Source organism: Lipophrys pholis, assembly GCF_963383615.2.
Source record: "Lipophrys pholis genome assembly, chromosome: 1".
NCBI classification, from domain to species: Eukaryota; Metazoa; Chordata; class Actinopteri; order Blenniiformes; family Blenniidae; genus Lipophrys; species Lipophrys pholis.
In genome coordinates this window covers 39,543,032-39,564,981 of record NC_137635.1, presented here as the reverse complement: position 1 = coordinate 39,564,981, position 21,950 = coordinate 39,543,032, and the positions used below count along the sequence as shown (strand labels likewise).

At 40.7% G+C, this 21,950-nt stretch overlaps 3 protein-coding genes across 5 annotated transcripts; all 3 read right to left on the bottom strand.

Annotated features, from left to right (window-relative positions):
• Window positions 1–1,056: 1,056 nt before the first annotated feature.
• Window positions 1,057–4,287, bottom strand: fbxo36b (F-box protein 36b; the record flags this gene model as incomplete). The annotated part of the gene is made up of 4 exons (XM_080466559.1): window positions 4,183–4,287; window positions 2,226–2,334; window positions 1,772–1,944; window positions 1,057–1,563 (listed from the first exon to the last, which is right to left on the bottom strand). Exons 1-4 carry the CDS (start codon window positions 4,276–4,278, stop codon window positions 1,057–1,059), a joined length of 885 nt encoding a protein of 294 aa, XP_080322685.1. The 5' UTR covers window positions 4,279–4,287.
• A 2,031-nt stretch (window positions 4,288–6,318) lies between these two features.
• Window positions 6,319–14,085, bottom strand: agfg1b (ArfGAP with FG repeats 1b). Of its 3 annotated transcripts, XM_080461384.1 has the most exons (12): window positions 13,744–14,085; window positions 10,334–10,427; window positions 9,980–10,095; window positions 9,335–9,473; window positions 9,096–9,252; window positions 8,855–8,962; window positions 8,406–8,547; window positions 8,167–8,246; window positions 7,965–8,057; window positions 7,632–7,790; window positions 7,015–7,109; window positions 6,319–6,847 (listed from the first exon to the last, which is right to left on the bottom strand). In XM_080461384.1, exons 1-12 carry the CDS (start codon window positions 13,908–13,910, stop codon window positions 6,788–6,790), a joined length of 1,410 nt encoding a protein of 469 aa, XP_080317510.1. In that variant the 5' UTR covers window positions 13,911–14,085; the 3' UTR covers window positions 6,319–6,787. The 3 variants fall into 3 exon arrangements, with proteins under 3 accessions (XP_080317510.1, XP_080317511.1, XP_080317512.1); XM_080461385.1 differs by lacking the exon at window positions 8,855–8,962 and having other exon boundaries at window positions 6,698–6,847; XM_080461386.1 differs by lacking the exons at window positions 7,015–7,109; window positions 7,632–7,790 and having other exon boundaries at window positions 6,698–6,847; window positions 13,744–14,076.
• Window positions 14,086–14,813: 728 nt separating this feature from the next.
• LOC308123522 (putative flap endonuclease 1 homolog) lies at window positions 14,814–21,928 on the bottom strand. Its single transcript, XM_080486048.1, has 11 exons — window positions 21,633–21,928; window positions 20,491–20,557; window positions 20,014–20,116; window positions 19,247–19,301; window positions 19,069–19,130; window positions 18,844–18,980; window positions 17,987–18,047; window positions 16,892–17,023; window positions 16,656–16,804; window positions 16,427–16,571; window positions 14,814–15,967 (listed from the first exon to the last, which is right to left on the bottom strand). Exons 1-11 carry the CDS (start codon window positions 21,712–21,714, stop codon window positions 15,908–15,910), a joined length of 1,053 nt encoding a protein of 350 aa, XP_080342174.1. The 5' UTR covers window positions 21,715–21,928; the 3' UTR covers window positions 14,814–15,907.
• Window positions 21,929–21,950: the final 22 nt, after the last annotated feature.

Sequence of the window (21,950 nt, the reverse complement as noted above, 5' to 3'; positions counted from 1 at the left end):
TATCTGTGTCTTCTAGGAATCCGGAAGAGGATGTAACCTTTTACCCTCATGTCAGAAACCAACATGAGGAAAGTGTTGATCCCCTTACATTTCAGTGTAACAGTGCCTCGGCCTTGTCAGCCTACGATGTATGTCTAATATTTTCATCATTTCAGTTTTGTAGCCTAAATTTGTGAGGAATAAATAACATGTTTATACATGTTTCAAATAATTTTCTTACTTTTTACATTGTCATTTTCCCTCCACCTGCTGACTTTTGGGTAAATCATTTTCTTTTAATGGGAGGTTGTGCTCTGAATGTGATACCTTATATTTCACTGTTTTTTGTGCGTGTGTTCTCAGTTGAAAAGGGAATACAAATGAGACTGTAAAATGGAACAGGAAAAACAAATGTGATGACCACAGCACTTCCCTACTGTAATGCAATGGTCCCAGAGTAATGGAAAATGAATAGAAATGCATCTCCTGGCCAGTTTAATAGCACCACCCCTCCATAAGGATGCCGGGCTGTTCCTTTTAAGCAGTTTCTGAATCACTCTTAATCAGTTCATCATTTGTCATGTTTGCTGGCTGCTCGTGTTTCAGAACAAACCAATTACTTTCTCCTCATAGATATGTGTGAATCTGCATACTAACAACAATTAGTATTTAATTGTAGATCCAAACTCTGGTATTACTGATAAAGTGGGACAAAAGTAATGGCCAATTAGTACTTCCTTCAACAATCTGAAGTATCAAATTACTACCAAGCGTGATTTATCATAAGTTGCCTTCATATTGCTCACCATGATTGTCTACATTGAAACCAAGTGAATCTTCACCTGAAGTTGCCAGACTGTGCTGGTACTCAGAATGCTCTAATAAATACAAGCTATGCACCAAAACAGGTTTTTTTTTATTTTTATATATATATATATATATATACAGTATATATATACATATATACAAGAAACTTGGATATAAATATCACAATGAAAAAAATTTAATAATCTGCAATCTGCTGTAATCATTACATATTTACTTACTGACTCATTAAGGCAACATAGAATTTTAGGCCTAATTAAACTTATCGTTTGCCACAGCCCTGCTGTCTCCCATAGCACTGCTATGAGTATTCCTCTGTACTACTTCTTCACAGTACTTTGCATACTCCAAGAAATTTTCAGGCACAGGATTGTGGGAATCAGCGCCAGGCTTCTGGTTCAGGGTTAGAATGACGGCATCACAGCAAGAGTGTGTGTACCAGCCAGCGTCGATGTCAGTGCGGAGACTGAGATCACTGCTAATATCGGGGTTCAACTCCTCCTGAGAACCACAGGCCTGGTTTGTACCCGATCTTTCATTGGGAGAGTCATCTTCCTTTGCTGCAGGGTTGGAGGCCAGTTCATCCTGTTGGTTCTCCATCTTCAACCTCCTGCGGCTGATCAACTTCTGCAGCTGCAACTTGCTGGTGAAGAAAATGCTGCGCCAGCCCACCTCTGACGACAGAGAAGCCACCTCAGCTGATATTGTGAAGCAGCGCTGTCGCACTGCCTGCTTCCAAAACTCCTCGGACTCGCAAAGCTGGGGAGAGAACATGAAATGGATTCATCACAAAACACATGCAGTCATTGTCCTGATATAATTTCAAAATCATCAGATTAAACCGAGAAAAGAATATTTCCTTACAAACAGGTAACATACACTTGTTGAAGACATGTGCAACAGTAAAACATCCAGAATCACACATCGTTGTAGAACAGGAGCATCTTCGTGCGTCTCTTGAACTCACCTTCCTGAACCTGCTTGAAGTTTGTCCAAGACGGCCCACATCCTCGAGCTCCAGATAACTTATGATCCGCAAAATTAAAGAGTCAGAAAGGAGCTCCAGATAATTATAATGACCTTGGCACAAAGCTTTGGAGTACTCCAAGATGTGGTGTCCAAAAACCAGACTGACTTCACCTGAGGAGAAGGAAATTGATTCATATTCAAGGCAAAAGGAAAAAGACTTTTTGATGATACAAACAACAGAGCTTCAAATATTTTACATATAAGAGGATATGCAGCCACTCTTTGACAATAGGCTCAACAGAACTCTCCAATAAATGGTGAAGAGTAAATGAAAGAGTAATCAAACAAATATTTCTAGATGAGACAGGTCATATTGAGAAGTGAAAAAGATCATTTAAAAAAATGTATCTTGATTCCACACGCACAGATCTGAATCAGGAAACAGCTCTTACACTGCAGCTTGGTGTCATCCAAGAAATCCTCACAAGACTCCTTCACTTGTCCAGGTTTAGAGAAGCGGTCCACAGCTCTCATGGATATCTTCCACCACCTCCATATCACCTGAAGACGATAAATCACAGCGTCATATAAGGTATTTAAAATATTTTGACTTCCCTGTAGATTTACATAGACATACCCCATTATCAAAACAAGACTGTCAATCTAAGAAATGCATAGAAAAAAGTGGGGTCGGTGTGAAGGATCATCATCATCATCATCATCCCTTTTGAAAATGTGCTGGATTTTGTACATTTGTAATAATATTGAAATATACTATTGTTTACACTTGGAAACTTCATTATCTTCAAACTCTGGGCAATTTGTGTCATTGAACAAGCTATTTCTGTGAGTTCACTGTTTCTGAATTCTAATACTTTTTCTGGTTTCCATGACTAGAGAGCAACATGAGCGATTTAAAGTTGTTTAGGTACACTTATCGGTGCATTTAAAGGTGATTTAGTCAGACACTTCTGCCATAATTCTGGTCTTTCATTGTTGCTGGAGAGAAATAGATTCCTCATGTCTAACATTGACAGTAAATATTACAGTGGCAGTGTCTGCTATTTACAATAAGAGTGGCAAAAAGTTTGCCATATGACACATTGCAGTGCACTGAGGTGGTTCAACACAGTAGGCAAGTGCCCATAAGGCCCCGAGCAGCAAGAGCCCTTAGAAAGAGCTGACGTTGGTCCAGATCAATGACAACATTTTGGAATCCCTTAGACACTGTCTGCAATAACAAGAATATGTTGAGACTCCGTCTGAGGAGCTTGCCTGGTTCTTCTGCTGTGAAACATTTAGGAAAATTTAGCACGTCTATCTGTCAGGGCAAGAAAGTGTCAGAGGCCCCTCCAATGTGCCGCATGCCTGGGGCCGCAGAGTGTCTACAAACACTAAATGGTAAACCCTGTTTTTAAAATGTTGCTAGTGGCCAGAAGGGGGCCCCCAAGAGACTGATGACGTTCTGTACACCTTGCAATCCCTTTTTTTTTTATTGCGACCACATATCAGGAATCTCCTTCATGGGGCCCCTGCTACACCTATTCTGCCTCGTGCGGCTGCTTTGAATCATGCAAACGGGGAAAGGTTGGGGAAAGAATTACAACACATTGAGTAAGACAAAGTATATTAAAAAGTAGATATTTCACATTGTCCCATGCTATCATAATAATAATCAGAAAAGATTATTGTTCAATGCACATGCTGACCAGCTTCTTTAAATAATCTGAGGTTGGTGGCCTCTCGCTTGTCAGTGAGTGTGCTTTAATCACAGCAGGTTAAAACAAACATATAGCTGTAACATTCCCACCACGCCTGACATTATCTTCCATACATAAGAGGAAATATTGAAAAGAATATTAGAATTGATGCATCCAAAAGCACGTATTACATATGTCCACATGAACAATTTAAGGATCTGGGCCAGCAAATACAGGCAGAGGCTAAAACCTGGGGGTTTAACATGTTTTATTTTTTCCTGTAATTCAAGCAATGTTTCTATTTTGCTTTGGTCATTGGGATATGGCTTAGTTTTTATGTATACTTAACAAAACGCATTATTAAAAAAAAAAGATGAAGTGTTTTTCATTATTGCATTATTGTTTGCTTGGAGGAGCTCCCCAATGTTCCCTCCTGCCAGAGACCCCTATAGTGTCTAAACACCCCTGGCATGGCGATAAGGTAATCAATCATCTCTCTGTGTCAACAAAAACCTCAAAACTGTTAAATTCACATAAGAACAATTTAACCGAGGGAAAAACCAGGATTGTACGGGCGTGGCTGATGTTAAAGCGTCATTACTTTAGCCAGAAAGTCAGAAAGCGTTTCTGAGAGAAAGTGTTAAATGGTGAAAGCGGTCGATCGGGATTAAGAAAGAAAAAGAAAAGAAAAAAGACGTTATTGACTTACTTCTGTTTTGGTGACAGCGAGAAAGTAAAAGTTTTTACTGGGTGGAGGAGCCTGTCCCGAGATTTGAAACAGCGGCTCTGTCAGCAGCGACGCCATGTTGACTCTTCTCTGTTGTCATGGCAACACCTCCGCCTGTGCTGGGAAAAGCAAGCTTTAAAAACAATAGTTCACAAAGTGGGATTTTTATCTGCTATGTACAGGAATTAAAAGAGGTGTTCTCTTAGTTGCTCATAGGGAACAGAAAAAAAATACAAAACGTTCCAAACAAAAGCAGGGTCTTCGTTTGGTTTTAATACAACTTGGAGCTCATCGTGAATCTTTTCTTCGTTTTAAAAGTTATTCTCAAGAAACTTAATTCAGAAGTGTAAATCTCAACACTTTAAAATATGTTAATAACTTTATTTGTTTAACACTTTTCTAAACATAGTTACAAAGTGCATTCATATTTTTGTGCCAAGTATTCATTGAAAAGTGTAAACATTTTGGTTCAAATCACCATCATAAAGACATAACAAAGACCAGGACTCCAGCATGAGTAGTAGATGCAAGCCTATTGGAGCCAAGCAGGCTTTGGAACAAGTAAAGAAGAAATACAAACACATACTCGAACGCCGTCAGTGCCTTATTTCTTGTCTCTGTTGTATGGCTGAAACCAATGAAATGTTATTTGATATTGTTTATTGTTTCTAATCCATCTGATGGAAATCTGTATCTTTCTATCACAAAAAACAATTTCTCTCCGCAGTGCTCCTCTCTCCATTCAGAAGCTCCTTGTGAAAATCAAGCTTCACCAAGAGGCCTCTCAGGTCTGGTTCATCAAACAAAAACAGATTTCAAATGTTTGAAATCTGTCTCCAAAACTATAGCAAACCTACTTTTGTCATCGCACAATAACTTCCTGGGTTTAATATTGATCGAGTCTTCTTTGGCAATGTTTCACAAAAAGATCCAACAGTATTAGTGAATAATATAAAGTGTGGTTTATCAAAGCTTTTTGTTAATCTGTTGGTTGATATCATGTTAGAAGTGAAAGATAGTTTGAGGAAAACAGTGCAACAACTTGTCTAATCTACCATTATTGTTACAAATCACAAAAACACCATGTCTATGAAAGGAAGTTATTTATTGCGCAGCTGTCCGTACTGTGTACTCACCTGGAACGAAGAATAACAGATGGTTGCACAAACGCAAAGTTGTAGTTAAAAATCTTTTAATTTATTTATATATATTTATATATATTTATATACGTATATACACATTTACTTACCTATTCTTGTAAACACAAGAAACACATAGCCAAATTCATGGTTAGTCTTGAGAGATACAATAGAAACCTGGGGGGATTAGGCAATGTAATAATCCCAGAAAGCATGTCCTTATGCCTTGCCTTACTTTAAAGCAAATCGGAACAACATTTAAAAGCTTTTAAATACCAAGGCAAAGTAGAGAACCGATGTCAGGGTCGTACAGTAAATACAACATATCTATCAGCTCCTATAGTGTTCAGATTTTAAAATGCTTTTGGCTGTTGCAGGGCCTAGAAAAAAAATCATTAATTTCGTGTCGAATGGAGACGTACAACCATGCTGAGAACTGTGCGTACTTTCAGGTAACCCAAACTCAAAGAGGTCAATATTCATTTCATTTCTCATTTTATCTTTAACATGTACATAGAAATTTAGTGATTATCTTAAATATGCTGGCCTGACACCTACAACCAACAGATGTGAGGTTACAAGAGAATACTTTACAGTTTTACCAAAGTTCCTTTTGTAAAGGGGAAAGAAAAAAGAATTATGTCAACCATTTTACTTCTACTTATTCCTTCCATTTGTGCTCAAGCAGGCATGTGCCCCTTAACACAAAGGGCGAAAATCATCTGAGGTATCTGCTGGTCTCATAATAGACAAACACATTGTAACTGGTTTAAAACCATCAGCTCACCCTTCACTTATTCATATACCAATGCTCTTCTGAAGTAAAAATATATGGGTTTTGGTTGCTTTGGTTTACACACAATGTTTGTCTCTTAGAAATAGCACTATGCAACTGCAGATTAATGAAACTAATTCTTAAGTGTTGGTTCAGCAGCAAGAAGCTAAAAAAAATACCAAAAAGAAAAAAACAAAAACGTTTAGAGTTCCAAACCTGGATTTTCGTGGTCGTTTTAAATTACAGATGGCATACTTGGATAAAACCCTGTTAATATTGTTAGATGTATATAACCTTAGCTCAGCTTTCAGTGGTTTCTTTTACTCAAGGTGTGTGTATACTCACCCTTGTGTTCATTTAGTGTGTGTATAATTATAACAAAAGAGGATATGCACAAAGCTTTAAGTCATTAACAAAAAATAAAGAGCATATAATGTATTGTATATAGTCCAAACAGTACATTTCCCCCATAACAGTCCCTTAGTCTTCAGTATAGTCCTTTGTACTCCTTCATAGTGTTGTAAACGTTTTAAGATTTAAAAAAAAAAAAAAAGAAGAAGTCTTTTTTGTTGTTTTTTTTCTTAGAAATGTACTGCCACAAATTATGTGACGGAACAGGTGCGTTGAATATGTGCTGCATGCTGCCCTCTGGCGGCGAGGACCGGGAGCTGTGCTACAGGAAGGGGTTGGTGGATGAGCCTCCTGTAGGGAACGACCCGGCGGGAGCTCCTGCCTGAAAACAAGACAGTCGCAGGTGATCAACAACAGAAAGCAGCACCGAAATGTCCGAAATGAAAAGGTTTTGAACGAGATCAGCTGGGTAATTTCGCTGCATCGATCTGGGGTTTTTAACATCCTCCGATATGATTGATAGGCGAACCGAAGACGATGCGTGCTCACCATGAAGGGGTTATTGGACATGCCGGGCACAGCCATGGGCTGCCCAAAGGGCGTGATGGAAGGCTTGTTCTGACCGTACACTGGGAATGCAGGGCCTGGGTGTGGTCAAAGAGAAGGGAATTTACAACTGGTTGAGGTTGATCTTACATGCAGTTAGAAATCTAAAATTAGATTGCATTTATTCTTTATTTTTTATTTTGACAAAGTGAACAGATAAGGCCAGAAAGAGGCAAAGATAAACAGCCTTGTTTTACTATTTAAACTGCATGTCAACTATAACAAGAAGGGGGAGAAATGAAGATGAGAGAGAAGCCCTGTTAACTCAGGTTGCATTTAGGTGTCAACAATCTTCATTTGTTACCGTTTCTTTACCAGAACATTGTTCTTTTAACCCTAAATGCAACCTTCATTACTGTGCAGTAGCTGCCACTGAGGAGCTTTTAATTTGTAACAGCAAGAATTTAACTATTTTAATTGCAGGCAGCTAAGCAGTAGACAAGGATATACAGAGCCCATATTTTTGGGGGGGAAAAATAACAGACGCCCTAAATTCCTGGCAGGTACTGCACAAGTGCAACAGGATAAGAGAGGACAAAGGGGCACGGGAGGCCACTAACCATTAGACTGAGGGTGATAGGCCCCCGGCTGAGAGTAAGGGATTGGGGCCTGGCCGGGGAATTGCTGCTGGAAGTTTCCGCTGAAACTGGTCGGGAGGCAGAAGGAAGACGCATTCCCAAAGCCGGCGGGCATGCTCATAGAGCCAGTGCCGAACGAGGCTATGAGACACACACAGCATGTGTGGACAGTGAATGTACACACATACCAACAACACACACAAGGAGGATTCAGTTCTAAATCACAAAGATACAGGGCAATGTGACAGGGTTACATCACGGCAACACAAATATGTCGTCTAAAAGAACGGCACAATATCTAGTTCATTCAATTACCTGCAGGTGGAGCTCTGCCGTTGGTTTGGAAAGGGTTGGTGGCCATCTCTGGGGGGATGGCTGCAGCCACAAAAGGATTGGTGGATGGCGCGGCTGGATAAAATATATTCACAAATTGAGTTTCTGAGCTCAGAATGTAACCATGTACATCAATGTCCTCCAATTCTGTGTGCTCGACTGCAGTAGTAATCACTGTAGTCACCTCCAAAACCAGGCGGCATGCTGGGTAACACTGGGGCATTCTGAGCCGGCGATGAACCGAGCACTGGTCCAAATAAGTTCCTGCAGAGAAAATCATGTGAGAAAACGTTTTTAATTCCTGCATAACATTAAATTTTTTACAAAGAGCCTTTTTGCCTCAACTGTATCTTCATTTACATCAATTAAACCAAAAGGTATTTGGTGAAACCTTTGAGTATCGTTAGTGTGTGAGCGTCTCACCCTGGCACACTGCTGGCTGAGGAGACAGAGGTGCTGAGCTCGTTGTCCAGCTCAGCCAGAGCAGCGTAGCGATCCTCCGAGCAGCTCCCAGCGTGGGAATGGGCAGCGACGGCACTAGACATTGACGGTATTGGCACTCCTCCTTTTAAAATGTTGTGGAAAGCAAAACATAGTCAGACACCCAGAGTCACATTGTACATAAACAGCCACACTCAAGGGCAAATGCCTGCTTGGTGTCTAAGACCCTCTCTGATAATTCCTCTCAAATGAAAAAGATGTACTTTTATGTTCCCGTTTCTATCAACTATGAAGTCCAAACAATCAACACAAGATCACTGGAAGCGGAAAGGTCACCGAGAGGACGTAGGGGTAAAAAGAACACAAAGAGTGAGTTTAGGATGAGATGTGTGGACTGGATAAAGAGAAGAAGATGGTGGGGAGGGTGGTACCTGACGAAAAGGACTTGGAAGGAGGTGATGTGCTCAAATGGGATGGAATCGCAGTGTTTCCGAACGCCTCAAAGTTGGCAAAGTTGGTGTTTGAATGACCCTGAGGTGCTGCAGCCATACACAGACAAATGAACAGTGAATGTAAAAATAAAAACAATGGCAGGGAAAATGTGTGGGAGCATGACAGGGCAAGGAGGTTTTACTACCAACGAGCTGGAACAAAGAGGTTTGAGACGTTTACCTGACTGGCTTGGAAAATGTGCAAAGTTGGCAAAGTTGGTAGAGCTGGCAGTTTGAGACGGCGGAGCAGCAAAGATGTCTGCCCCCAGGTCAGAGAGCAAGTCAAACTTCTTCTCCTGAGCAGCGCTGTGGGCCTGGGTACGGCTCAGCCCTGGAGACTGAGCGGAAGCGGTCGGATTTTAAACAATGTTCTCCAAATATTTTCCATCACTAATGAGGCTTGGAGGCGGTTCGTCTCACCTGGCGCAGAGGAGTCTTGTTGAGCTGCAGGGTTTTGAGGGGTTGGACCTCTGGGGTGCTGCCAGTGCTGCTTGCTGAGGAACCAGACACCGAGGCCTGGACACTCGCTACTGCCCTCGCCTGGTCTGGAGGAACATACCTGGACGTTCAGGGAGAAAGCACCAAAACAACGCTGAAGATGGATTTAGTGCAAAAAAGAACAGCAAGGCAAATGATACCAAGTGGTGGCAAGTGACTGTTCTGATTATATCTTACGTATACGATATGAATTTATCAATGATTTGAGCAAATATTTGTAATTGATTACATTGGATCTTCTTTCACACTAATGCTTGAGTTTTGATCTTTGTTTTCATAAACTCAGCTGAAAAGCAGGAAGACACATGGACGTCTTAAAGAGCAAGCCAACAAACTGGATCATGTGGTTAAACAGACCCACAACTATAAAAACAACAACAGCAACTCCTAAGCACTTTTGTATTTGTTGTAACATTGCTGACAAAAGCATGGCAGCATTTCAAGGTGATCCCTACAACTTTGTAACGACCTCAGCCTGTGTACACTATATATATCTATCGAGTAAAAAATGGATATGAGATGTTTTAACCTCACTCTCAATAATAATAATTCAAAAAAATGTTTTACCATCTTTTCTTTTCATATTTTTCCTGAAGGAACTCTTTTACTTTCTGTGGTTCTCGGAAATCTGGAACAACTGATGTCCTGTCGTCATAGAGGCCCAACCAGATGTGTTTACAGACCTACAGGGGGGCACAGGAATGAGAGGAGTGGGAGGTCGGGAGAGCGTTGGGGGTGGGGGTGGTAGTATGGGCAGGCGAGAGGTGAGGGGAAAGTAAAGGAAAGGGGGGGAAGGGATGGCGAGAAGCAGGAGAAAGGAATGAGTTGACTAAGCAGAATTTAAGCCCGAGCAAGGACAAGAAAATAAGTAACAATGTGAGCGACAGTACTGAGGCGTCGGTTCCGAAATGTGCACTCTACCTCGTTGCTGTGTTTCTGTAGGAACTCGATTTCCTGCTGTGTGAATGTGGTCATAGAGATGGACTTCACTCTGTGTGGGGGATTGAGTCCTCGCCTGTGGGTGGAGGAGGTATATGTTAGCTGAAGAACAAGGGAGGCAGCACACAACCCGACGCCGTTCATGTTACACAAAACAAGCAAAGCAAAACCCCGGCCACGGATATACTGGCGTTTCTCCTCCAGGAGGGCTTTGAGTGTACCACACAGGAGAGCAACCTTCAGAAAAGCACAAAACTAGAGGTTTTACTGCTGATGAAGCATTTCCCGGTTACATTAAATCCCAGTAGTTTGAACCTTGCATCAACTGATTTTCCTGACATGATAAATTATTGTGATCTTTACATTGACGAGACACGGCTCAAGATTGGAAACACAAAGTAAGATAACTTGTAGCACATAGCATAAGAAAATATATACACGCATACAAAATGTTTTTATACAATCTAATGTGATTTAGTCAAACAGTTTTACCATTAAAAAATGATTCATCTTGTTTTGTTTCAAGATCTACAGAGATTGTATTTGTAGTTTATCATTGCGGATGGAATTTGCAGTTGTATTGGCCTGCACTACATATCATAGAAGTATCTGAATAAATATCTTGGCTAAATACAAGAAAACAACTGTGTATGAATGTGGTGACTATTCAAGTGGCCAGAGTGAGTATTCATGAAGGAATTTTGACTACAGTGAAGAGGAAAATGCAAAAACAATAATATCCCCACGAATAGATTTGTAAAAAGCATGAACACAGAACTGAAATAATGTCTAGAGCAGTGCAGTGACACCAAAGCGGTTAACGCAGAGGGAGTATGTGTCCTTATACAACCGTACAAATATACAAAAAAGAAGTATAGCATTTGAAAACGTAATTTCAGCTCATATCTTAACATCTCAAGCGCGTCTTTATGTGAAAGGAGCCCAACTGAAACAAGGCCTGAGGAAAACCTGGTGATACAGGTTAACAGTACAACACCAATGATACGAATTTGGCTCGGTGAAAAGGTATTCTCATTGACAATCTGAAGCAGTTGGCTAAAAACCATATTGCTGATGTTGGCAGTCCAGACAAAGACAAACCTGTGGCAGGATTTTAAAGGTTTTGCTGAATCTTGACTGTGGTTCAACGCAGAAAGTCCGACATGAAAACGCTTGTCAGAAAGTTATTTGACCGACTGTTTTTGCTGTACAGGAATAGTTTACATTAGTGGTGAGCTGGACTGCCCTATACTGATGTGTGTGCAACATCTGTAACCACAATGTTAAAAAATACAAGATTGGAGAGAGGTATAAAATGCAAACAGGAACAAGATGCAATGGTTTTTCAGTGTCTCTTATACTCAAGGGTGTGTATCTCTCCCGAATTCCATGATCCCCTAAATGTCAATCATTGATTAGATATAAACTGATACTGAAAGTAATGTAACTGCATACGCAGTAATCACAAAGATAATCATTCAGTGTACAGTCATTGGTAAACATAATAGGTACAGTTCTACAATACAATGTGATCCAATACAACCTCATTCTTGGTGCCATTTCATGGAATCCCAAAAAGTATGTGCTCAAATGTATTGTGCTCCTAATATATAGCCCCCGTCATATGAATTCGTAAAGTGGTCAGAATACATCTTGATATAATGCAGTCCAGCTTTATAGTAGGTGTTATTATACACATGTACAACCCAATTTCCAAAAAGGTTGAACACTGTACACAACAAAAATAAAATCAGAATGCAGTGATTCAGATTCATAAAATGAACGTTAGAGATGATGAGTGGAGATTACGATGATTCTTCAAAGAGGATCAATCTTAGAAAAATGTTTTAAAACATAAGACTTGCAAAGAGATTGCAGATGCAACCCATGGACTGTATATTATCCTCAAATGAATTCAGGAAATCCAGCGAAGACTCACAAACAAGCAGTCGTCTCTCCTTAAAGCAGCGCAAGGGCTCAGTAACACTTTCAGAAATCATTATCTCTGTTTAAAAATCACAGTGCAATGGAAATATGCAAGTTAAACCTGTATGAGACAAAGAAAGAAATAATTCTTCCAGGAAAAACGTTAAACACTTAAACCATGACTCGCTACAGTGTCGGGGTCAAATGAACGGAATGGTGCATTCCTCCACATTGACTCACTTCAGTTCTTTTGGGTGCCAAAAAACATCTTTATGTAGTGTTATCTATAGTCACTGTGCGTCAACAACAGCTTCAACAACCTCGTCCACCCTCATAAACTCCAAGACCGATTATATTTAGAAGTTTAAAAGAAACAACCAGAAAGAAGAAAATATGTGTCTTATCCCCACATACTCGGCAACACAGTTCCAACGATAACTTCTGCAGTAATGGCCAATCACAAGAGTCAACTGCATGTCACACATTTGCAACACAAGCTTTTAGGTATGGTCAAAAGTACATTACATTGAATCACTGCCAGATATTGGAAGTTGAAGTTATTTTTGGAAAGGAAGGAGAGGCACTGCTCATTCCACAATATTTCACATTTCTACAGCCAAATCCTCAAATCAAACCCTGTCAATTAAATCATAAGATGGAAAGTCCTAAGTTCAAAAGCTAAATAAAGGGGGGGGGGGGGGGGGTATTCAAGAAGTCTGACATAATGCATGCTGTACCATTGATTGTACCAGTACAAATGACTAATGAGGATACATCCACACCACATTTCACAATAAACCACAAAATCCTCTTCTTGGTGACACACATGACATCTCACTCAGATTTAACCAGAAATGTGTGCCTCAGCGTGGGACAGTGAACCGAGCGTGGGAAGACAATCTATTGCACAGTATAGGATGATTTCGTGGTTTTTGTGAGTTTCAGGGAAGAACAAATGGTTCCATTGAGGACCCACTGGCCCAGTTAGTCTCTGTGAACTACTGTCCCACGTTAGTAGTCCGACCCTGCTGCTGCTGCAGCTGCTTATCTGGACGGGACTGTATGTCTTTCTGTTTGCTCACTCGGGGGTCAAGCTAAAGTTCAACCAGGAGGATTATTCGCTGCAAACGCTGCTTTCCAACCAGGTGGTTAAATGTTTGGTTGTTAACTGCCGTAGTGATCCTGAATGGACGTGCTAACTTTCACTCTCTCTCATATTCACCCGACATGTTTCTGCAGCACTACATTTGTTATGACACCGGAACAACACCGGTAAACAAACCAGCTGCCAGCAACGAACCGAACCGAACCGAACCGAGCCCGGCCCGGCTCGGCACGGACCGGCGGCCTCGGCCCGAACCGCTAACGTTACCTGTTCCGGTCCGAACGCGAGCTAACAAGCGAACGGTGCCGAGTCAAAACTCCGGACCTCGTAAAGAGCCCTTTCCCCGGGAGGCAACACTCACAGGATCCCGGAGCAGGTGGTGCAGACGAAGGAGCCGACTGTCATGTTGACATAGGTCGGGCCGCGCTGGTCGCAGTCGAAGCATTTCCTATTCGCGGGCAGGCTAGTCATTTCCCGGAGCATCTTTAGGTGAGTCTCCTCCTGCTTTCGCTTCGCGGTCGTCGCCATGGCCGAAAACTTCTGCCGCCGTTACCGGGAGGGGAGAGAATGAGGGTTGAGAGAGGGGACCCGGAGCAGGGTGGGTGTCTGGGGGCAGACTAGCAGCGGAGGACAGTGGTGGTCCGGGAGACACCTTGCTGGGAATTCTAGCAGGGAGACTGGCACAAACTTCTTCGACGCGTCCAAAGTGGGAAACGCTCCAGCTCCGGCAGCAGTAGCGCCACCTGTCGGTTTGGAAATACGCCTTGAGTTTTCGTCACGCTTCATCTCTTTGGCTCAATTTTTGTTTTTTTGCCCTCAACAATCAGTAAAATGTTGCTTGATTTTGAGCGATTTACTGGAACTTCTCACAAATTTCATAAATGAGATTTGTTTTGGCAGAAAAGTTACAATGATATAGCTATGCTTGATTAAACGTGCCCATCACATTTTAGACATTTGTGCATTTTCCTTTCATTTTCTAAGAATTACAATCAGCTATTAAGAATAGCTGTATGGCAGTTGTCATGCAGAGGCCATAGAATCTCACTGTGCTGGTTTTACTGAATTACCAGACTTTCTTACCTTGGCCAACGAAAGTTGGGCGGCCAACGAAGATGTATTCATCTGCGTGTATTTATTTATTGGTTTTTATTTATGTATTTTACCAACTTTTCGCAAAACTATTAACCTGAATTGCATGAAATTGTCAGGGAGGATTTTTCATCATCCAAGGACCAATCAATTAGATTTTTGGACATTAACAGCTAACCATCAGTGTCTGTTGCCATGGAGATGCTCCCTGCTCAGTGTTTCACACAGTGATGTTGCTATCTGACCTACCTAGTGAGCATTGCAATCAGGTATCATGCAAGCGATGCTAACTCAGTTTCCGCAAACAAATGTGGCTTTGGAAAAGGTATGCACTATACTGGGTGCCTCTTCTAGTTTATTAAAGTTTTGCTTTGAACATATTTTGCCTTAAATTTCCTGTCCTTTAAAAGAAAAGTCAATGATTGAATCATCATAATTATGTGCTTACACTCACTCATATGATTAGTAAACGGCACTTTGCTGGCATTCACTAATTGATTCAGCAATTAGTTTGTTTCTGTTGTGTAGCTGTTATAATAAAGCAAAAAAAAAAAAAAAAAAAGTAGTATCTATGTATGTATAGGAAAATAGCTATTTAAAATCATGAAGTCAAAAAAACATACAACACAATCAAATACACTTCAGCATGATTTCAATTGCAAAAATCATTATGAATAGACTTAAGCAACAAAGAATGCTGCATTGACACTTTTTTCATTTACATTTTAATATGTGGATTTGAACCTCACAGTATCTCCTGAGAAGCAATGACACCACTTTAGTGCACGTTTTAACATTCAAGTCTTTCGGCTCTGCCTTGGCACCCTCTACACAACAGGTGCTCATTGAATATGGAGTGATGAGACGTCCCCTGTCTCCAGTTTTGGCTTGAGGAGAGGCCTCCCTGACAGTGATCACACTGTTCCCTTTCATAGTCGTCCACCTCCTGCTCTCGTAACTCCGAGGCTTACAGGAAACTGCTGGAGGCCAAATGAAACTGCTCAGTGAATTACATTGTCAGGAACGCCGCTGTTTGGACAAATTCAAATTATTATACTGTCAGAGGGAGCAGTGCCCCATGTATGGACAAAGACGTCAAGTCATTATCTTGTAGGATTGATTTGGATTGAGCTGAGAACCAAGAGGGACTAGCTCATTCTCTGAAACTGTAAAACCATGATTGGGCATGAAAAGTCCATTCATGCATCTCTAAAACTGTGAGACTTCCTAAATGACAGAAAATATCATTCTCAGTATACGGTGAACAGAATTGTAAAAGTGCAAGCCTTTTTAAAAGCTTCAGTATGGAGAAGTGATATAATAGGAAATATTGTGTAATAATGGCACAAATTCAAGATTCAAAATGACCGATTTGACATGATATTCAGAGAAAAATGAAAAAATGGTTTCTGAAGGTAGTAGTGGTGGCAGGTTTATGTCAACTTTGGTCTCTTGTCGTTGTTGCTGTTGGAAGAGTTTGCAGCTGCTACCGACTGGAAAAAAGACAAGAAAACACATCCATATTATAAATCCATCCATCTTTTATACCACTTTATGTAACTTAGGGTCACAGAGTGACTGTCTCACACACACTCACATTCCTAACTATGGGACATTTAGAGTCACCAATTACCCTCAAACACTTGTTTCTTGACCGTGGGATGAAATTGGAGAGCTCAGAGAAAACCCACACATGCACTGGGAGAACATTCAAACACAAAAGGCCTCCAAGCCTGGACACAAACTAGGGATTTTCTTACTGTGAGGCAGGAGAGCTACCCACTTCACCATCAGTCGACCCACTGAGGTTTTAAATGGACAGTGATCACTTCACCAAGATGTTAACTGATATAAGCACTGTAAAGCTGTTTAGTTTCATTCTTTCCATTTTTCAAGAAATAATCAAGTTGACAATCACGTATCAGCTGGAGATGATTGCTGGCCGTGTTCACCTGCGCTCTCTTTCTGGTAACTCTCCAGAAGTCCTCCATGCGAGTTTGTCTGGTACGTCCTGCTGCTTTGTCCTTGTCCCTCTCTTCTTGTCTGTTCTTCCGCGTCTCGCGGTACTTCTGCATTCGTCGGCGAATCCTCTCCGCCCTAAAAACAAAAGCTGCTGGTTTATATTTGTTCCTCAGAGTTTAACAGAAGCAAGCGTAAGACGCAGCAATGACCACTGCATGCCTGGAGCCATGTTTGAAGTGACAGAGGAATTCCACCAGGGCTTCTTCATCCGGCTCGGTCCAGTTGAGTTCAGGAGTCGGAATTTGTGAAACACCTGAAAATATCGTCCTTGCTTCTTTGTATTTCCAGAAGTGTGGCACAGGGTGAGTCTGAAGGACAACAAATATTAGTGGTTAGTAGAGTGTGCGACGCCCAGTAATAGAGCGTAAAGACAGAAAAACCCAACGTCATAACACCTGTCTGTTGATGTGTAAAACCACATTTTCAATGGAGCGGTGCTTCTGGATCAGGGTCAGAGCTTTCTTTGGACCCAAACCAGGGATCTTGTCACAATAGTCACAACCCAGCAAGATGCACAGGTCAATGAGCTAAGAGGAAAGGGTAAAGGGAGAACAGAATGGAAACATAACATTTTATCTGCGTGAAGTTATATTTAAATTACATCATATCGTAAGTCAAGGCAAAGGAAGTTCAGCATTCAGACAGGTCAGGTAATGTTCTTTACAATAACTGAAAAAACACAAGTTAAAAATGATACAGTGACTATTTAAAACTTTGAAAAAGCAAACATAAATACATACAACAGGCATATGTATAAATCAATAGCAAGAGACGATTCTAACAATAACCTCCGTATCTTCTTCTCTGGCTACCGTAAACAGTTGTGTCATCATTTCCAATATTCATAGTCGCATAAATAACATTTTAGTGCCGGAAGTTCCTATTACACATAGTTGAAGGATCATATAATGAGGTTAACGACATGTAATTATTAACCCCTGGGTGGAGAAACCTTCAGATTGCTCTGAATGTTCACTTTGGACCCAGTTTGCACAAGCCTATGTCAGCTTATCACAGATGTCCCCATAATGGCATTTGTTGTAGACACGGAGGAAATCAAAAGTACAATGTCCAATCAAAAGAACCTCATCCTGCTTGGCTCGAGTATTAAACCGCAGGTTACTTGGAAAACGACCAGAGAGATGCACTTAAAAAACACAGACGTTAAAATAACTTGTTTCATACCAAGAATGAATCGAGGGGCCGAATGTCGGCCCAGGCTATTACCTTTCTAACTGTGCTTTATAAAAGACGTAAGCTGGGTCTCAGAAGATGTAAACACACACAAATCATAAGGGCATTTGTATTTAGTACTAAAACTGCTTCTAGGGAATACATCTTACAAAATTGATCATTTCCCCTTTCAAGTGTCTGGTCTGGTCACAAGCTCACTTTTGTAACATCTCAGCTACAAGAGCACCAAACCAAACACCAAGTGACGTACTTATTGTGTATGTGAGCTGGATTGAAAAAAGAAAAACAGGTCTTACCTCCTCATGACTGATTTGAAGTTGTTCTAACAGTTTGGTTAAGGAGTACTCAGTCACTTCACTGTGAAAATATAAACAAATAAAATGATCAAATCGTGACGATAGTCCACAGATCTGTCGCACAGTTTGAATTAAAACCATATTCCAAGATTTCTTGGAGTCTTGATACAGTCAGTGATCTATCAGCTCAACTGAGATTGTGTCTTTATTCTCCATGTAGTAGTATTTGTCTGAAAAGACACAGTGGATGCCATACTCGCATTGTGAATCATTCATTAGACATGCTCTTATCCACTAATGGACAATGTGCTTCCCATTTCTGACCGACAGGTCTTTACTATGATCTGACAGGAAAAAAAAGCAGTTCGCAGTACTGTCTGCATCACAATGCAAAAGCACTTTCACAAATATCTGAGGCCCCCCACAGGAATCTTGTCAGCATCAATGGAGACACTGTTTCTTTTGGTAGATCTTATAAAATATGAGTGGCAAAGGTTTTAGTTTTTCTTTTTTCATAATTGCATAAAACGTCTATATAATTTCCGTTTATTACACGTAAGCTGAAATATTTAAACTTTAAATGTGTTGCTTCTTATCATTTCAGTTTATAGGTTATAAAAACCAACAAAAATACAATATCTGAAAATATTCCACTTTATATCTTAATTCACAAGATTGGGTATTTATTTATGTATCTATTGCCATAATATTTTCAAATTGAAATTTTTTACTTTTTCTTTGAATGTTGTGAGTTTAAAAAAAATAAATTGCATACAATGCTAGTCTAGTTTTTACAGATATAAATGGAGTAAAGTGCAACAAAGGTATGAAAAGGGATGAAACTGCACAGATCTTACCTGTCTTTACTGGCATTTAGCCCACGAAGAAGAATATTGGCTCCAAACGGCAGCGTGTCCATGTCCTCTGATGCTACGGCGTCCACAGTCCCATCCTTCACTAGCCGGGCGCACAGCGCCTCAGCGTCCCCTGGAGCCTGTTGGATAGAAATCAAGTGCACGAGTGAGGGAAGGAAGAGGCAATGGTGACACAGAAACAATCATATAGAAATATTTAATGATCACCTGGATTACAGGCACACCCATGTGATTCAGGAGCTGAAGACAACTCTTCGTCTGGGATGATGCTGCAGTGAACACAGAACACTCGGATTCAGTTTGAAACCAAAAATAATATGAGCCGTGTATATCTTAGGAGTATAATGAACCTGAAATCAACTCAATACTAAAACTGTGAGTGTACCTGCGCCAGTCCGGTTGTGGGACGTCCAGCCGGCTGCCCCGGCTCGCTTCTCAAGCTACAGAAAGAAATGCGCTTCGATTAGCTAAATTGCTGCAGGTGTCTGCATTTTCCCTCACATGGGACGATATATGAACTCACTTTTGTATCTGCATTCGAATTTAGATAGAACAGTTGCCATTCATGACTGTCTTACACACACACACACCAGGACGTCATGTCAGGGTCAGAACTGTGCAACCTTTAAGATCAACGAGCTATCTTTGCCACTTCCACCAGATCAAATTTGACTGGACCCACAGAAAAGAAAAAGATTAATAATGCCTGCAACGTATATATAGTTTATCCTTGCATACCAAAATTGTAGTTCAAGTTGCATTCATAAATATAAAGAGGTACAGGTAAGAAGTGCCGACTTTGTTTCTCGCTGCAAAACTCTTTCAACATTGTGTTTGTCATTTATTTGCTACTTTGCATAGATAAAAGCAGAAAATGGTAAAATGTTACATATTTTTAGTGATGAAATAATGAAACGTTTCTTTATGTGTCTATTTTGTCATCTTGCACTGTAATATATTAACAGGAGTTATTCTGAATGTATTTCTTCAATGCAGCAAAATATATCAAATGCATATATAAATATAACTCCATGATAATTATCTGAAAGCGTTTAGAAGCAAACAGAGAGGCGAAAGAGCTGCTACATAGCAGCAGGGTTTCTTGCAGGCTGCTGCTTGAAGAGGATGAGACAGTCACAAAGGGTCTCTTACGACAGCCATCTTCTCCATGGGAGGGCGTCCATCAATTACAAACACTGGCTTTATGCCGTGTTCCAGGAAGGTGAGTGTGCGGTAGAACAATCCCATCAGGAGGCTGGAGGAAAAAAACAAGTCATTATTTCTCATGAATATACTGACGCACTATTTTAAATTTGACAGACTGCTCGTTCTTCTGAGGTCTTTGTCCACCTCTATGGCTGCAGGCTGCCACGGTTTTTTAATGGAAAACTGAATTTTATTAGTTTACCATTTGTATGTTAATACATGAGATGTCAAAACAACAATAAAGCAGTCTTATTTAAAATATGTTTTGTAAATAGTTTCTATATTTTCCTGGGTATGTAATATCACCATATTGAATAAAAAAAAATAAAAAATACATTATTCAGTCACAGAAGAAGGAAAATGTTTTTGAAATGTTGGGTTTAAGTCCGTAGCAAGACAGACCTGCTTCACCAGGGGGCTTACCTCATATGCGGAGCTGCAGCCCGGAACTGGTTCACAACGATAGAGGTATCTAGTGCGATTTTTTTTTCTGTAGAGATATAACAGTGGCAGCATCACACACAGGAGTGAGGCGTAGTGGCGAGGATTTGACCAACGATTCCAACATTATCAACAACTTAACTGACGATTATGGCCAGACTAGTGTGGTTAATACACTCAGCTCAGCTAAGAGTGTCCCTGATTTGAGTCTGGGCAAGAATGAGCTTTCTGTGCAGTTTGCATGTTCTCCCTGAGCATGTGGGAGTTTCTTCCCACAGTCCACAAACACATTTGAGGTTCATTTCTGATGCTGCAGTGTGTGAATTGTGTCTGCGATTGTCTGATTCTCTGTGTTTTGAGTGTGATCGAGGGTGTACCATGCCTTCACTCATACATGGATGGATGGATGGATGCTCTTTTTGACATCTACAGAGACTTGTATGACTGTATGAACCCACAATTCAAACATTTCTCCAAAGACTTTTTTTTACGATGTCTACAAGAAGATGCAAACATAGAATTATGTCTTTCAAATATTCACTGCAAAAAACAACCAAAATACAGCAAATTTCTTCAGGAAAACAAATTGTATATTTATCACTTATTTTAATCAAGCATCATTTCAGGGGTCTGTCATATCTGCATGGTTTGTATCCAGCTTTCACCGTTTGTTTTGCACCTTGTGTTGTATTCGGTGCTATATAAATAAAGTTGAATTGAATTGAATTGAATTGGATTAAAATGTGATGGTATGAAGTCTTCAGCCTTTATATTTATCTATGATTCATAACAAGCCTTCAGATGTTACTATGTGACTTTACTTGTGTTTTCAATGTAAACCAGTTCCTGTTAGTGTTGCTGCTCTAAACTCCGAGGCTCTTTAAACAAACGTGAAAACACATAGCCGGAAGTCACTGCTCCAGTGGCTTTATTCACTTGACTGACGGTCCTCGACTTCAGCAGCCACAACAGACGGGCCAGTCATGGATAAAATCTGTATTTCATTATAAATGTGGGCTGATTGTAGCTTAGCCGCTAGCCACGCTAAGGTTAGCGGCGAGCAGGTTCATTGTGACGACGAGAGAAACGGGTCGACAGTGAACCTTGTTGACAAGATGAGTTACCTGCATAGTCACTGATGTCTCTGTGGGAAACGGCTCCGGGAGCGTCCGATCGGATTAATTCAGCCAGTTTAGTGATCCCCATCGTGTCGCCCCCAGCACTGCTGTTTATCTGCCTTTTAAATACATCCAGTGGAGGACGAGGCAAACGCGGTGTGTGGCTGAATGTCACCCAATAGGCGGTATTTCTTTGTTTTCTAATACACCCAAATCTATGAAGTAGATTTAATAAAACCACACCTCTCTTAACCTACGTCCAGCAGGAAACGTCATCTCTGTGCAGATGACCTGACTGACCAGCAGAGGTCAGCAACGCACACA

Excerpts from the sequence above, each read along its gene's own strand:
- LOC308123522 (XM_080486048.1), bottom strand. The coding sequence starts at position 21,714 with ATGGGGATCACTAAACTGGCTGAATTAATCCGATCGGACGCTCCCGGA. Across the intron at positions 20,558-21,632 it reads AGACATCAGTGACTATGCAG|AAAAAAAAATCGCACTAGAT; the intron begins GTAACTCATCTT and ends ATATCTCTACAG. Across the intron at positions 16,805-16,891 it reads TTTTACACATCAACAGACAG|ACTCACCCTGTGCCACACTT; the intron begins GTGTTATGACGT and ends GTTGTCCTTCAG.
- agfg1b (XM_080461384.1), bottom strand. The coding sequence starts at position 13,910 with ATGGCGACGACCGCGAAGCGAAAGCAGGAGGAGACTCACCTAAAGATG. Across the intron at positions 9,474-9,979 it reads AAATATGAAAAGAAAAGATG|GTATGTTCCTCCAGACCAGG; the intron begins GTAAAACATTTT and ends CTGAACGTCCAG. Across the intron at positions 6,848-7,014 it reads TGTCCAATAACCCCTTCATG|GCAGGAGCTCCCGCCGGGTC; the intron begins GTGAGCACGCAT and ends TCTTGTTTTCAG.